This window comes from Neopsephotus bourkii, unplaced genomic scaffold, assembly GCF_033783945.1.
Source record: "Neopsephotus bourkii isolate Nb327-2 ecotype Australia unplaced genomic scaffold, CSIRO-AGI_Nbou_v1 NB_1768, whole genome shotgun sequence".
Classification (NCBI taxonomy): Eukaryota; Metazoa; Chordata; class Aves; order Psittaciformes; family Psittacidae; genus Neopsephotus; species Neopsephotus bourkii.
Window position 1 is genome coordinate 2124404 of NW_026902242.1, and position 15200 is coordinate 2139603.

At 45.8% G+C, this 15200-nt stretch overlaps 2 protein-coding genes across 9 annotated transcripts in view; one reads left to right on the forward strand and one right to left on the reverse strand.

Annotated features, from left to right (window-relative positions):
- The window catches only part of LOC133225979 (collagen alpha-1(XI) chain), a 462534-nt gene that overhangs the window by 139753 nt on the left and 307581 nt on the right, over positions 1–15200 (forward strand). The gene's annotated exons all lie outside the window — the stretch shown is intronic.
- LOC133226164 (pancreatic alpha-amylase) lies at positions 7920–12432 on the reverse strand. Its single transcript, XM_061379365.1, has 10 exons — positions 12244–12432; positions 11514–11660; positions 11109–11306; positions 10047–10277; positions 9540–9673; positions 9336–9458; positions 9125–9224; positions 8798–8919; positions 8562–8687; positions 7920–8236 (listed from the first exon to the last, which is right to left on the reverse strand). Exons 1-10 carry the CDS (start codon positions 12409–12411, stop codon positions 8047–8049), a joined length of 1539 nt encoding a protein of 512 aa, XP_061235349.1. The 5' UTR covers positions 12412–12432; the 3' UTR covers positions 7920–8046.

Below are 15200 nucleotides of genomic sequence, written 5' to 3' on the forward strand. Positions count from 1 at the left end.
CGTTATGCATGAGAGTAAAACCATCACCCTCAAGTGACCTATCCATTATGCTGAAAAACTGCTGCTGAATGTTATCACTTCCCAGCAGGAAGCTTATGAACTTTCTGAAATCATGCTATCTGTCAAGGTTGTGAACAAAAGTGCTGCAGAGAGTTAGAAGTGTTCCTAGATTGTCACGAACAGGAACTAAAGAGGATAATTCAGTGCTGCCAAAATTAATTGTTATGCTTTAACTGCATAGTAGCATAAGACAGGGAACAGGTACCTGGCTGAATGCAGAACTTCAGTGTTTCCTAATCCCATTACAAAAATCCTAAACCCTGACTCCTGAGAACCATAACGTCAACAGAGAGGGCAGAAAACTACAAGCAAGTGCACACAGATAAACTCAGAGCTAACTCCATGTGTTCTAACAGAGCCCTGCTTCTGAGGCTTATGAGACCTTACCCTTTTTGCAATGAATCCAAGGGCATGTTAAATCCATTTCTCCTTTGTTATACTCCCATTAAAACAAACGCAAACCAATCTCAAGCCAGAACTAAGAGTTGGTATTGGATAAACCAGGAACCACTGTGAATAAAGCCTACCGAGATTTTAGAAAACACAAAATGAAGAGGCCTCCCAGTCCCTCAGCTCTCACATGCTGCTCTGCTTTTTTCTGTACTCAGAGCTGAAAAGAAGAGCCTTGGGCCACAGCACATTACAATGTCTGGTCACGGAATTCTCCTTTTCTCACTGCAGATCTATGCATGCCCAGACAAAAGGTTGTTTGGAGCCATAAGGATCCAGTCTTTCATAAATTAAAAGCCCCAGCCAAAACAACACCCCTCCTCTACCACTAGCGTAAGTCTCTCTGGAGACAATCCAATGACAGAGCAAAGCTGGCAGATGTAGGTCTTAGGCTGCTATTAACAATGCCCCACACTTGGCACACACCTCCTTCCACAGAGGATACATGGTGCCACTAACAGCATATGTAGTCTTAATGCAGGGAGCTGGGAGATAAGAAATGTCTTACTGCAAAAGAGAAAGCTCTTATAAGCACAATCTCAGTGACAGAGAAGTGGCATTCTTTATACTGTCTGTATGGCTCAACAAATCCAGTGTTGTACTTCATCCCAACTTCCTGCCCTTGGTAGTGCAAGATGAAGTTCAAGAAGAGTATACTCAAGAGATTGTTTAATAAAATTCAAAATATATTCCCAAAACTCAGGCAAACGTACCTACTGCCTTCCTGCAAGAATGCAATGGCAATCCGGATCCGATTGCTTAGGAAGATCAGCATCAGTATGATTATGACCTCAACACCACGAAGTAGTATCACTGGAAACAAACCAAAGTTAGATTTATCAAGAATCGAACCAATAGGCTGTCTCTGTAATTCCCCCCCTCTCCCCACCTTGTGTTTTGCACTATTGTTCATGAACTCAATAGAATTATCTGCTGGAGCAGCTCTTTCCTTCTCTCACTGCAGCTGCCAATCTTCAATCCCACTTCATAGCTTTGTGGGGGCACATTCTACATGGCCAGAGTTTGTCAGAATGGGCAGGACCCTGACAGTTCACCCTTAACAAATGCTACTTTTTATAACAAGAATTTTGCATGTTTATACTCTAATGCTGCTCCCCTGTAGCATTTAGATAAATAAAAAGGAGATGAAGAGTCAACTTTTTCCTGAAGAGTGCAGTCTTCTCATACATACTCTTCTAACATTTAAAACACAGTACATTTGAGTCCAAAATAAAAAAATAACAGAAATAACACAGTACATTTGAGTCCAAAATCAGTTCTATGAAAGACAGACCTCTTTTCCTAGCTAAATTACTGAGGAGCTCTAGATAACTCAGGAGCCTTAAGAAGTGGTTTGAGACACTCTACTGCGTGGAGTACTTAAGTATTAAAGGATACTTGCCATAGTACCTGCCATGGGTAGCTGCAGATACTCTTTAAGCAAATAGTAATCACTGAAAGAGTTAGGGATTTGATGTGCATACAAGTCCTTCATCTCTGACCAAATCACTGTCAAAGCATATGTATGGGACAACTCCTTATATGGTGAAATCTGAATAATTCAAAGCTTTGCTGTAGCTCAGTAAACTCATGCGTATTATGCATTATTGAAGAAAAAAGATATTCTATCACCTCCTGATATACACAGACCTTGCAAGGACTCTTAAAACCAGGCTTTCAGAACTTCTTGAAGTAATTCCACCAATTGGGTTTGTATCTGTAGGAAGCCTGAACATCACTTGTCTGGGCACTTTGAGAGACAAAGCTGCAAGAAAAGAAGACATACTGGGGGTAGAGAAGGGTAAGGAAAGTCAGTGCAATCAAAAAGCAAGAAAAAAGGCCACCTGTAAAAGTGCCGTGTTTTACGGAATTGCTTTCAGTAATGTTTACTGCAGCATTTGGAAAGGGGCACAATGCACTTGTGATTTCCTAGGTGAGTACTTCTCAAATTTTTTGGTAAATACGTTCAAAGTCTCTCCCCTTACCTGGCACATGGAGCACCGCCTGTATCTCTGTTGGCTCTACACATCCCAGTGGATATGCAGAGCTTCCAGTCTGCTGCAAAAAAAGCAGGAAGGGTACATGTGCCAGGAATTAAATTCTCAGCACTTGATGTACAGCCATGATAAACCAGTTTTACCTGAGAAATGAGGCAAGGATTGGGGTGTGATGGAAACATCCACTCAGAAGTTAGGATTCATGGAATGGAGAAGCAGTTGTCCCATGCCCCCAGAGGCTCTGCTGGGCTCTGGAACCATGCAAGTGTACAGCTGGTCTGACTCCTTAGTTCTCCTAAACACTCCCATGTAGTCTGAAGTCCATCTGTTTAGCAAGTTTCAGCCTTTTCCAGAAGGCTCTTCACTGGTTCCAGAGCTGTGCTAACCAAATACGCTTTGCAAACCTCTGCTATCCAAGTACCAGAGGACATCATGCATGAAGCTATGCTTCACCACAACAGATTCCATCATACATGCTTCACCTGAGGGCCTTTTGCAAAAAGATCTTATACTAATCCTCAGAACAGGGCAGATGCTGCAAGAGGTCTTTCTACATGAGTGCTACAGTCCTGCACACTACCCACAGGCCAAGGAACAAAGAAGTTTTGTCTTGCTGGGACAATAGGTAACTAACAAGTATACACTTTACTCTAACCTCAGCTTCCCACCTATGAAACAGGCAATGAAACACGCTGTCTATGGATCCAGTGAACTGTAATAACAGTTTGCAAATCCAGTGTCTTACTCAAGAACTGAAGCTCTTCCCACACCAGTTACTGGGTTTTTCCCTCCTGCTGTTGGATATGAATGGGACAGGAATGAAAGATCTTGCTTGCAGCTCAAAAGAGGAATTATCAAAAGAGCCTTTTCACAAGAGACCAGAGAATTAACAGTCTGCAGAAACAACCAACCAAAACCATTCTCTGCTTTGGAGATGTTGTACATTTGGAAATAAACAAAATAACTACTCTGCTCCCCCAGACTCTCCTTCAAAAAGTATTTCACCTTACTCGATTCGTGACCACTGCCAACTTGCCCACAGCCCCAATCAAATCCCACACAATGACCTCAGGATTTCTGAACAGGCTGGACTGTTGCAGTAACAGAGTCTAAAGACTGCAGGGTAACAGTGTCAGTGTCTGCATGTGAACAGACAGGGATTCCTGGAATGAACCTGCTGCTGACAGATAAAGTTTCCATTCTGACTGTAACTGGTCAGTGTTAAGAGGGCTCTTGCTCTTCCTTGCTGGAGATTTCCATCTCTTCATCAGTGTCAAATAGTCCATACAGTCACACTAACTGACAGGCCAGAAACATCTATCAAAGACAGGGATCAGGAGTAAGGGCAAGCTGGAATGGGAAGCATTTTTAAGTGATAGTCAAATAAAGACACTTAACATCTGGAATCAGTAAATTGGTGACCATGTAACAAACCTCATCCAAATTACTACCGGACCTCACTGAATATTGTCAACATGGCCAAGACCATACTCGATCACCTGCAGTTTAGTTACACAGTACAATTACTCTGGCAGCAAAGTTGGATTGGAGCAGCCCTTCACCTAAGTCCTCTGACCTACCCCATGCCATATGTTGTTGCCTTAGATGGTGGAACAGATGAGCATAACTGTTTGTGCTATTGTTCAACAAAGCAGGTCAGTGAAACGGTTTCATAGAAAAAAACATCATAAGGATGAGGTTAACCCACACAAGCTCAGTGACTGGGTTTATTTCACAGCTTCACGAGATGCTGCAGCACAGCCAAGGGAGTATGAATTGTGGCACAAGGCAAGAACAAGCTTTCAAGATCTTCACTTTTCAAAGTGCCGCAGGCTTTAACAAAACCCAGATACTCCTGTCACTGGGGATATGCACATCTTCTTGAACATGTCTACTTTGGAAAACCCTAGATGTCAATCAGAAGTATTTTCTCCATGCACTGATTTATTTTTTCTGACCACCACAGGCTACAGAGACCGTGTGCACTGGTAACAAACCACACATCCTGGCAAAACCAGTATCACTAACATTAGCTGTGATTTCTTCAAATCAACAGAGTGGACTTTTGAACTGAAATGTCATCACTCTTCAACAGGTTCTTGACAGTGCTCATGAGTACTCCTCAGTGAGACTGTTGTGAATGCTTGTTCCAAGCATAAGACTCAAAATACAGAGACTGTGACCACTTTCCAAGGAAAACTTCTCAGACTAAGGCCTTAGGGACTCAGGAAAACCATAGTCCTGGGTTAGCCTTTCACAGTGCTTACTTTCAGGATATCAGAAAACCCTGACAATGCCAGCAGTGAAGGCATGACAGGCACATCCCACACCTCCGCTTTTAGGGACCAGAGGGACTTGTTCAGAGGGGCCTCCTGGCCTACTGCCATGAACACTCCTGCCTTCCCAGTAGGTTGCATTATGTCTCTTTTGGCTTATATTTTTATAAGAAACTCCTCAACTTAGCCATTAAGTGCCAAAATGCAGTCTCAGCAGCTCTACTATTCTCCAGCAATTGTATAGATGGAGGGACATTTGTGGATAGGAACTGGATATCACTTGCAGAATAAATTACCAAAGTGAAGTCTTGATTAACAAAGAGAAAGGAATGGGAGTGTAACAAAGCAGAAGTGGTAGTGGATGATAACAGAGACACACATCTGGCTACACACCACACAGTGCATGGACACTGTGTGTCTGAGGCTCCCAAACCCACTTGCCCACTGCTTCGTACTGATCTCAGAGGGCACAAGGGCAGATTGGGAGTGAAAAGGGGAGCAGAGAAGGGGTGCAGTGAGGGGAACACACAACACAACAACTTTTGCTCCTAGTTTTTCCTCTTCAGGAAGTTGGCCTCTGCAAGAACTGCTGTGAAGAATTTCAGAGGGTAGAACAGTTCTTCTTACACCATTTAGTCTGTTTCTTCTGTAACAAAAACTTGAGAGGATATGAAGTCCTAGCTCTGCCTCTGTTCCACTCCCTATCTCCTGCTCCTTCTCTTCTGAATGCCCTTTGGACAGAGGCTTCCTCACTTTTTTTTCCCCCATTAGAAAACTAAATGGGAAAAGAAAGAAGCAGCAAAGAGCTGTTACCAAACACTATCTTCTGGTTTGCTTCCTGCAGAGCCTTGAGCCTCTTAACAGTGACAAGGGCATAAAGGGTGCCTAATACTTACTTTTTAAAAGGGAGAAGTTGAGAGGAAAAAAACAGTCTTTACAATTCTGCTTCATAAAGCCCTTAAAACTATTCAGAGGAAACATTGATGTGACATCTTTCCTTCCTGAGCAGCTATTTCCATGCAGAAGTGCTCTGCTGAGATCAATGGATTAATTTAACTCTCACAATTCAGAATTTAAAACCACTGGGAAACAGAGACAAGCAAAGCAAGCTGCTCAGCAGATATCCCAGGGAAGGTGTGCTTACAGCTGACTGCCTCCCAGACCTCTCAGACTCCTCTCTACTGGCACTGGGTAAACACCAGAAATAAAACCCCAAGAACTTTTTTCGTATGGTTTTTACTGTTACTTGATGCATGTTGAGAAAAACTAAGAACGAGGCAACGATGCTTTAGGACTACTCTTGCTCCAGGGTGGATAAAAGGATTAAAAATCCAAACCTGGGTAGTTAGAAGCTCTGCCAGCTAGTCACTTGCTATGCAATTAGTGATGTCATCTTCAAGCTGTGTTGATCCTTTACAAAAAAAATTCTCTAAATGATGAAAACAACTGCATTTTAGCAACAATTTGAATCTACACATGTGCTGAGCAGCTCATCTATTTCTGGCCTTTATGTGCTATAAAAATACAGTAAGAGTGTTGCTGTTTCTTCAGCTTCCCAAGAGAACCGCCAGCAGACAGAGAAACTTGAAACCTCACGAATTATTCACACTGCATGAGTAACAGAGGTATGTAATGCATCCAGTACTCACTCACTGGGTGCATCTTTCTGACCAAAGAACTGCCCATAGCTGTCAGTTGGATAAATCACTTTTCTGGGGTCGCCACGCACCCAAGCTTCAAACACACACATTGTCTTTTAGCATGTTACCCAAGTGCACACAGTTAATAGTTGAAGCAGACCAGCATGAAAATGTATCACTTCTAATGTACCATTTAATCTCTGTTGTTCACCCCTGAAGAGTATTGATTTGTAGAGTTCAAAATGAAACACAAAAATGCAAACCAAATTAAACTGAACTAAGAGATGGGTGAATTAGGAAGAAAGCAAACCAGTTTGCTTTTTACCTTCAGGGCACGTGTATCTGGGTTGCATTCAAATATGACACAATGGACTTAAAAACTGACAGTTATCAAAAGGGGAAAGAAGAGGAGTTAACAATGTAGACAAATCTGAGTACTGACAGCATTTCAATGGTATTGAAATTCATAGGATTAACTGGGGGTGCGATAGATACACACAAGGTATGACTAAATTTAATGGATCCCATTTGCACTATAAATGGAAACAAACTCTCACTTTGGAAATTAAAACATTTCCTGACCTCTCACTTGGCAAATTTCCCATTTTTCGGTTAACAGGTCCGCACCTGGAAACTTGTCTATTATATGGACAAGCCACAAACATGGCACTGAATGGGAAGAGATTTATATTGAACTTTGAAACTTGTTTTCTCCACATTGAAGCAGGATTTCTTCTCCAAGTCATATCCACATGCACCATGCAAAATGCAAGAGATGGCAATTCTACTGGGTGAGTGGGCACACTGACCTCAGCATTTCCTCACGGCTGACAATGAAGTCGGGAAAGCCGCCAAATCTGTGCTCCTTCTGTGCAGTTCTCAGAGATGTTACTGGATAGGCAAGCCAAGCCCTCCACAGAGACAAGCATATGCTGGCGTTGACGCCACACTCAAGAGCACTAACCGACGCTTGAGTAACCGGCGCCCTTCTCAGGCACCTTTGGTACGGCCACAGTGAACATTTGTTCCCAGCAGGACACTGGGGCTAACCGGATAAGGTCTGTGCTTCAGATTTGTACAGGCACAAGCTCACTGTGAACCAGGCAGACCGCTGCATTGACTGTTGTCATGGGCTGCAATAACTGAATTGGCACGGCCCAGCTTCCTCTGCCACCGCAGAGCCCGGGCTTTGCTTTGCCACAACAAGCAGATCCAACTCTCCTGGGTGCCTAGGAACTACTTGCAGCTGACTGCCCACAGCGTGGCTCATCTGGGATGTAGATGTGTCAGTATGTATCAGCCTTGGAAGTACCGCATTTCTAACTCGCCCCCGTGTCGGTTTGGGTCTGATTTATTTCTTCTATTTTATGCTCTCCCCTCTTTCTCTGATGTGGGAAACAAGAGTGCTGCATCGCCTTAAAACACAGCACTGCACTGCCACTAGTTGTGATGCGACAAAGTTACCGTCCGGTTCACTAAGGGAAAAAACACGACTCTTCAATTTGCTTGCCATTTATTATTCACTAGATACAGAGAATCACTCCTGCTCAAATACCAGGAAGTCACCAGCTACGGGGGAAACGGTAACGCAGAGACCAAACGGAGAAGGAGGTTTCTCCCGAGTTACAACTTGGCATTAACGTGAATTGCCATGAATGGATCTTCAGCGTGGTTACTAATCTGGAAATGAGCCATTCCATCCCCAGAAACATACACCTGACTTCCAGTGCATCGGTTGGACTCCTTTTCTCCAGAAATAACGTCACAGTAGGTACCAGCAGGCAGCCCAGTTTGCAAATTGACGTTCAGCTCCCTACGTGAAAAGAAGCGGAACCTCTTTATCCAATGCTTCCCAAACAGGTAATTCAAATCGGGCATAGAGGCTTTCTGAACCTCACGCTACCCCCTCACTTTGAGCATTTGGCAGTGGAGAGGGTGAGCTTTCTGATCCTATCCCCGCTTTGCTCCCTGCGCTCCCATTTTGGCTCTCTAGACCTGGCATGTGAGCCAAGGATCTCTGGCGCAGGCTGGCGTGAGCGCTCTCATCAGGAGAAAAGGCCATTCCCCTTCCCATCAGCATTGCTCATCAGGGATGCTATGCTCTTCTCTGAGAACACGGTCTTCTCCCACTGACTTACCAGTCATCATTATTGAAAACAATGAAGCCTTGATTGCCACGGCCAAAAGCTACTTGGTTGCTGCCATTGTCCCACCAGTTGGAGAAAGGCTGACCATTCACCACGTTACGGAAGACAACCATGTTCCTGAAAATGTAAGGGATTGCTGTCACTGGGGCTGCGCGGGCTCTAAAGCCACGAGGACTACGAAGCAAAAGCAACAGCTCTTTCTTCTTTTCGTCTCCACAGCGACCTACCTGATTTGACGCCAGCGATGTTCACAAACCCAGTCGTTGCCACAGGTAGTGTCTGCGTTGATGGTAACAGGCTTTATTGAGCCGTCTGAGTTACTTGGTGGTCCAAACCAGTTATTGACGTCCTGTAGTTCAAAGGAGAAGGTTAAAACTTCTCACCGACCAATTCAGAGAGCCTATCTGTAGACAAAAGCTAGGTGGGGTGTCCACCTGCTAGATCCCACGTGGGACGGAGAAATCACTTCACTAATCTGAACACACCAGACTGCTTCTCTGGCACTCTTCTGATCCTCCTTCACCACGAAGCTCTGTTCAGCATGACGAGCTTACCTCTCCGTTTACAAAATGTCTTGGCCAGCGAAAACTTGACATCACACGTGTGAACCCATATGGATGAGCGAGCATGAAACCAACTGCCATTTTATAAAGCCTGTTGGTTGGACAAAGAGAGTCATGAGACATGGGACGAGAAACCGTGCCAGAAAACAGACGCAAACAAGCAGACGGAAGAAGCATAGCCCAGACAAGAGCGGTCCTTTACCTGGGGTCCCAGAAGGTCAGAATGGAAGCCCCACCGGCCCCGTGCCCCCGCTGGTTGTCGTGATTATCCACAAAGACCAGGGCTCTGTCGGAAGGCACTAAGCCCCAGCCTTCTCCCCAGTTCCTGGCCAAAAACACAGATACTTGAAGTTACTCTGTCCATGGGTGTACCCCAGGGCGTAAGTCACAACATCTTCATCCTTACTTTAAGTAAGACATCTTTTCTCCATTCCACTTGCGGATCACTGTCCCCAGTTTGGCACCGTATTTGAATTCCGTCACTCGGCCGTTTCCAAAGTACTGACTGCCTGTGATCGGCTCTCCACCCAAGTCAATTACCTGGTACAAAGAGGAGAAACTGTGCCTCTGTTCTCGTCTCACAGAGACAAAAAAGGCAGTGTAGAGCCCCCAGCATTAGCTCTTGCTTTACGCTTGGAGGGAAAAGATTCAAGTATGTTTATTTCTCCCATGCAGGTCAGCTCAGAGTTGGCAGAATACACGGTGAACACGTGTGAGAAAACATGACTAAAGAAAGAAGAGGTGAAGTTCAATGGCAAGAAGATGAGGAGGCATCTTTAGAGAAGTACTTAGGGCTGCAGGGCTGCTCCAAAGCAAAGCCTAGCTCTGTCTACAGGAAAGGCCACCAAAGGAAGGAGGTACAAGAGGTACTAAAGACAAAGACAAACCATTGAGGAGAAAACATGGAGATTACCTCTTGGTAAATGAAAGGTCTCGATCCTGCAGAAAACCATTGAGTATTTAGATTTTTCAGCTTGTCCAGAAAGGCTTTAATGTCCCCAGGCCACATATGCTTGGCAGCATCAATTCGGAAGCCTGCTACGCCAATATCAATGAGATGGTTCATATACTCAGCAACTGTTGAGCGGACATAGTCCTTCTCCATGGCCAGATCAAGAAGGCCAGACAAGCGACAGTCGCGCACCTGGAAAGTGAAGGGAAAAAAACCCCAAAAGAGTTAGGAGGTGCCACTCTGTCAGCTTCTAACACCTTCCAGTGAAGTGCTTACATGTTTTGAGCCATAAAATCAATTCTGTTTGTTTATATCTCTCATTTGCCATACGACATCATGCTCGGCATATAAAGCCGTGGGAAGAAGGAAGGGGGGACGCTGGGAGAGACGAGGGTTTGTGATGTAGCCCCACTGTCCTGGAGATGACTGAACAACTGCCTACAGTCGGCAAGTGCTGACTGAATTCATTGTTCCGTTTTGCTTGCGTGTGTAGCTTTTGCCTTCCCTGCTCGGCTTGTCTTTATCTCAACTCCGAAGGAAGAGCGGCAACCTTGAGAAAAGAACTGCCACACACGTCACCAGCCAAAACGAGTCAGTCCCTCAGCCAGGGTCCCACTTTGCGCTGATGTCAGTTACCATGGGGGCTCCCGATCAGTATCAGCTGAGTTTACAAGCTGTAAGAAAGAGCTCACCGGCTGAGCTGAGTACACTGGGCCCATTGCAGGAGCCAGATCCTGCACATGCCTAGGGACAACCTGTGAGGAGGGTTCTTGATTTCTCACTACTTGGAATGTTTGGCAACACAAGTGCCTTTCCTGTACCCATGCTCACTACTTCATTCACTTGTCAGGTGACCAAATACAGCTTCTGTGAGAAACCGCTCCCTTTGTTTGCCTTACTGTCAAGTTTACACAGGAGGGTTTAAGAAAAGCAGAACGAAACAAAACACAAAAACCAACCAACAAACACATCAGAAAAGGAAAAAAAGAAAAAGCTTTCCAACTTTTTGTCCGAGAAACTTACCTGATACATATCACCGTAATTTTCAATTTCTCCACTTCCAGTTCTACATTTGCCATCATTGAAATCCCAGCCAGAGTATGGCACAGCTGGAAAATCTCTGTTGCCGGCATTAAAGTAGCTTCCACAGGTAGAATGAGTGCCTGAGCCACCCCCGGAGCCACACATGTGGTTCACCACAGCATCCACATAAATGCGCACCTGCAAAAGCAACAGATGCATTTCAGTATGCTTTGCAGAGATAGTGAAGGGAGAGACAGAGCTCCACCACATCACCATTCACTTGAATTTGCTGGTCCCCTACAGTTCATTCCCAGTTTATGCCTCCTTTGAGGACAGCAGCTCTAAATTCCCTCAGCTGACACGGCACTCCTTGCCGTACCAGATACAGATTGTCAAAGCACTTACTCCAACGTTGTTGCATCTGGTCACCATGTCTCTGAACTCGTCTTCATTTCCTGACCGAGTGCAGAGTTTGTAGCTGATGGGCTGGTATCTTTCCCACCAGGGTCTGTTTGGGTTAGTAATGACAATGTTTTCATTTGGAGGTGAAACCTGCGGAAGAAATGGTGCGCTTTGAGGGGAAATCCACTGGGTTTATTTCAGGTTTTAAGGGTCACACCTGCCCTCGGCACCTCCTCCCCTCAGGGGCAGGCTCACGCCTAACCCAGTCTCTCTCACCCACAGCGTGAGCTCAGCTCTGCCAGGTGTCTGTCTTGCAGGCTGGCAAGAAAGAAGTTTGCTTTCCTTCCTGTGGGCTGCCCAGGTCCAGCGTGGGCCTGCTTCCAAGGACACGCGCATGGCAGGGCTGAAGCCACAGGAATTCTTTTCACTGCAATTGTGACTACCTTAGGAAAGCCAAACCCCAGTGCTTACGCACATCCCTTGGAAGAAGGCAAAGAGGAAAAGCTGAGCTTTTGAGGGGAAGCCCTTAAGAGGAAAGCGTGCCCCTTTCTAACTGATGTGCTAGAGAAACAAGATCAGGCACTGGCCCCGCAAGCTGTGGGGTTACTGCTTCCGTCCTCCCCTTCCCAACACCAAAGTGACTTGGAGCTGGCTGGCTCTAATTCAGGCATTCTGATTTATTAATCACATGCTACGCTGCCATTTCCCAGCCTACTCACAGGAAAGAGCTTACCTGAACTCCTCCGAATCCATAAGGAGCTAAATAGCGCTCACACTCAAGAGCAATATCGGCCCAGCGCCATTCAAAGAGATGTACGATAGACGTCCTCCCGGGCTGAGTGTTGGGGTTGTACTGCCCCCAGCAGAACCCTACAGCTGCGAGCAGGAGGAGGATTTGCATGATGCCTTCAGTGTGGGGCTGCGGTCTCTCTGCTGGCAATTTATACTCCTGCAAGACGACACGGTTCCTATTGCAGCTGTCAAAATTCACACAGAGCAGATGCTATCGCTTATTTGCCTAGCTGGCTCGATACCCTTCTTCCGTTTTGTTTCTTCCTAGATTGCCCAACAGCTGGAGATAAAACACCTTTTCACAATGATTGTGCTTCATCATAAACCCAAACTCAGAATCGTACTCTTTCCAATCATGCAAGCATACATATCCAAGGGATTCCAAGGAGTAATGCACAGTCCCTCAAGGGAGGTTCTGCAAGGTAACAGGAAAGGAAGGGGATAGAAAGACACCTGGAACTTTATCAGTGCTAGCAGAAGGAATGACTTTGCCAGCATGCACGGGCGTCCAGTGCTCAGGATTAGTCCGAGCTCAAACCAGGCTACCTCTCAAGACACTAACAGAAGTATCACACAACACGTCGCGGGGGGAAGGGCAGCACCGGGTGAGCCACCCTCGTAACCAGAAACTGACCTCTTTTCGTGCCTGAAGGTTTTCTGGCATCACTGCCCAGTCTCTGCTAGGGACTTGTTGCTGGTTTTCTTCCCTCGGGTATACAGAGAAAACGTTGTTCTATGTGATTAAACATGATCGGAGCTGCACGTGGCTCCCTGTCCAACAGAGACTCTGCGGAAGGTTGACCAGCGGTTTCAGTGACCAGTGGTTCACCTGAGTCAAGGAAGGAAAGCCAAAGTCAGCTGTAAAGGGATAACTCGCTCTATTCGCCTCAAGGATTAACCAACACTCTGAGAGAACACGGAGAGCAGAGAGACCCTGACATTGGGTGAATATCTGCGAGGAAACCGACGAATCTGCTAAACGGCACATCCACTCCAAGATAAAAGAAATCTCAGTGCACTTTGCACCTCAACTGCCACAGGCATGTTCTTTCTGAAAGTAGCCATGCCACTGAACGAGTCACATGCCTTCTTCTCCTTGCCAGAATCGGTCTTCAAGGACAAAAGGCAGAAGCAGGACCCATTTGCCCACCTGTTCCTTTACATGTCACGGGCCTTATGAAAGGTTTCTTTTTCCACTACAACTACGACAGACTAAATTACTGCAAATGACCTTCCCTACTCGCTGACAGCAAGAAACCTGTGAGATGATTACACAGCTCGTGATTACCAGTCAAGTGAGAACAGAACCCTCCCCACCATTCCTCAGTACTAACAAGAGCAACCAAAAATGTGCCCCCACTTCATTTCTACATCGCTGGTGCCGGTCTGCTTCCACTGATGTCAGGGCATATCGCTGCCTAACATTGTGCTTCCAATGACCTGCATTTTCTGCCGAAACACACTGTTATCAGCCTAAAAGAGGAAGGACCTGTCCTTGATAGCCCGATGCTACCGGTAGAAATTGATTTTAGGGGTGTTCCAACACAAGAAAAATGGGAACCCAACCCTCTGCCGCCCCCGTCTGAAAACTGCGTGGTTTAATCCATTTGATCTCCCCATAATGTTGGAAACCTGGTGGCGGGGGATCCCCAGAGGACGTGGGTTCCAGGCTTCAAAATGAGACTCTCTCATTAGCAGGCTTTGACACTGCAAACCTAACTTGAGTAAAACTGCTTTTAAGCGGGCCTGCTCTTCTATGTCCCTACGTGGCCGTATTACAGCTCTGCCCATCGATACCATGCTAAAAACAGCAGCGTTTTCCCAGTGCAGTGCTGCAGCGTCAATGCGTACGCAAGACCTACCAGCATGTGACTGAGCAGTAAACCCTGACATAAGACCAAAGCTCAGAGGAGAGACGAAAGAGAGACTTGGCCAGGAGCCTCATGGAAAATAATGCAGGTGTTGATTGTCCACAGGTGTTGCAAAGAATGCTGACTTGATCTTAGCACAAAGAGGGCTGGGGGGTGGCCTTTATTTTAGGTAAACAGCCATGTCATTGGTGTGCATCAGCTGGTAGGGTAACACTCTATCAAACAATATCAGTATCTTCCTGGTTTAGGCAGACCGGTGTGGGGAGGAGTGTACACCTGGCTCTGCACAACAGAGATTCAAAAAACTAAAGAGCTAACAAACGATTTATCAAAGACGGCAACGGGCTTTAGCGGGTTTCAACGCGCATCCTTCTTTCCAGTGACAGGAGATGCCCAGCACCCTGACAGCGAGGGTATTACAGACACCACTAACGGTGATCCCGTCGATACTGCGACTGAACTGTACATCGCAATTGTTCTGTTTTGCCAGCTGTCACGTTTGTATTATGATTTCAGTGTATTTTGTATCACACGGCTGAGTCAGAAAAAGGATCTAACATCAGTTTCTTCAAATAAGCAGACTGGGTAACAGAAGTTACACCCTGCACATGTGAAATAGCTGAAAAAAGCTGGTCTGAGAGTATTCGACTCTGACCCACTCAGACCAATCCCAGTGTTTTCATCCATCGCACTGCTGTTTAGCTTCACCAAGCGAATAAACAGTACCGCTGTGTTCTATCATAACGATGGTTTGAAAGGTACGGAAAGGCAGTTAAGTGTGCCTGTGTCTTAAGCGCACCATCCAAGCATCCCCAGACGGGTTATTAAAAGGAATCCGTACAAGACTAAGGCAGAAGGCAGTCTTAAGGCTGCTCACAGAGAGATCTTAGACTTCACTTCTCATCTTCACAAGAAAAAGAACGTGTCTACATTGACTGCTGCTGCCAGACAGGTGAGTATCTTAATACTCTCCAAGGCTGAGATTGCCCTCCTCTCAGGAAAGAAGCAGTCCTCAGATTGCAGTGGT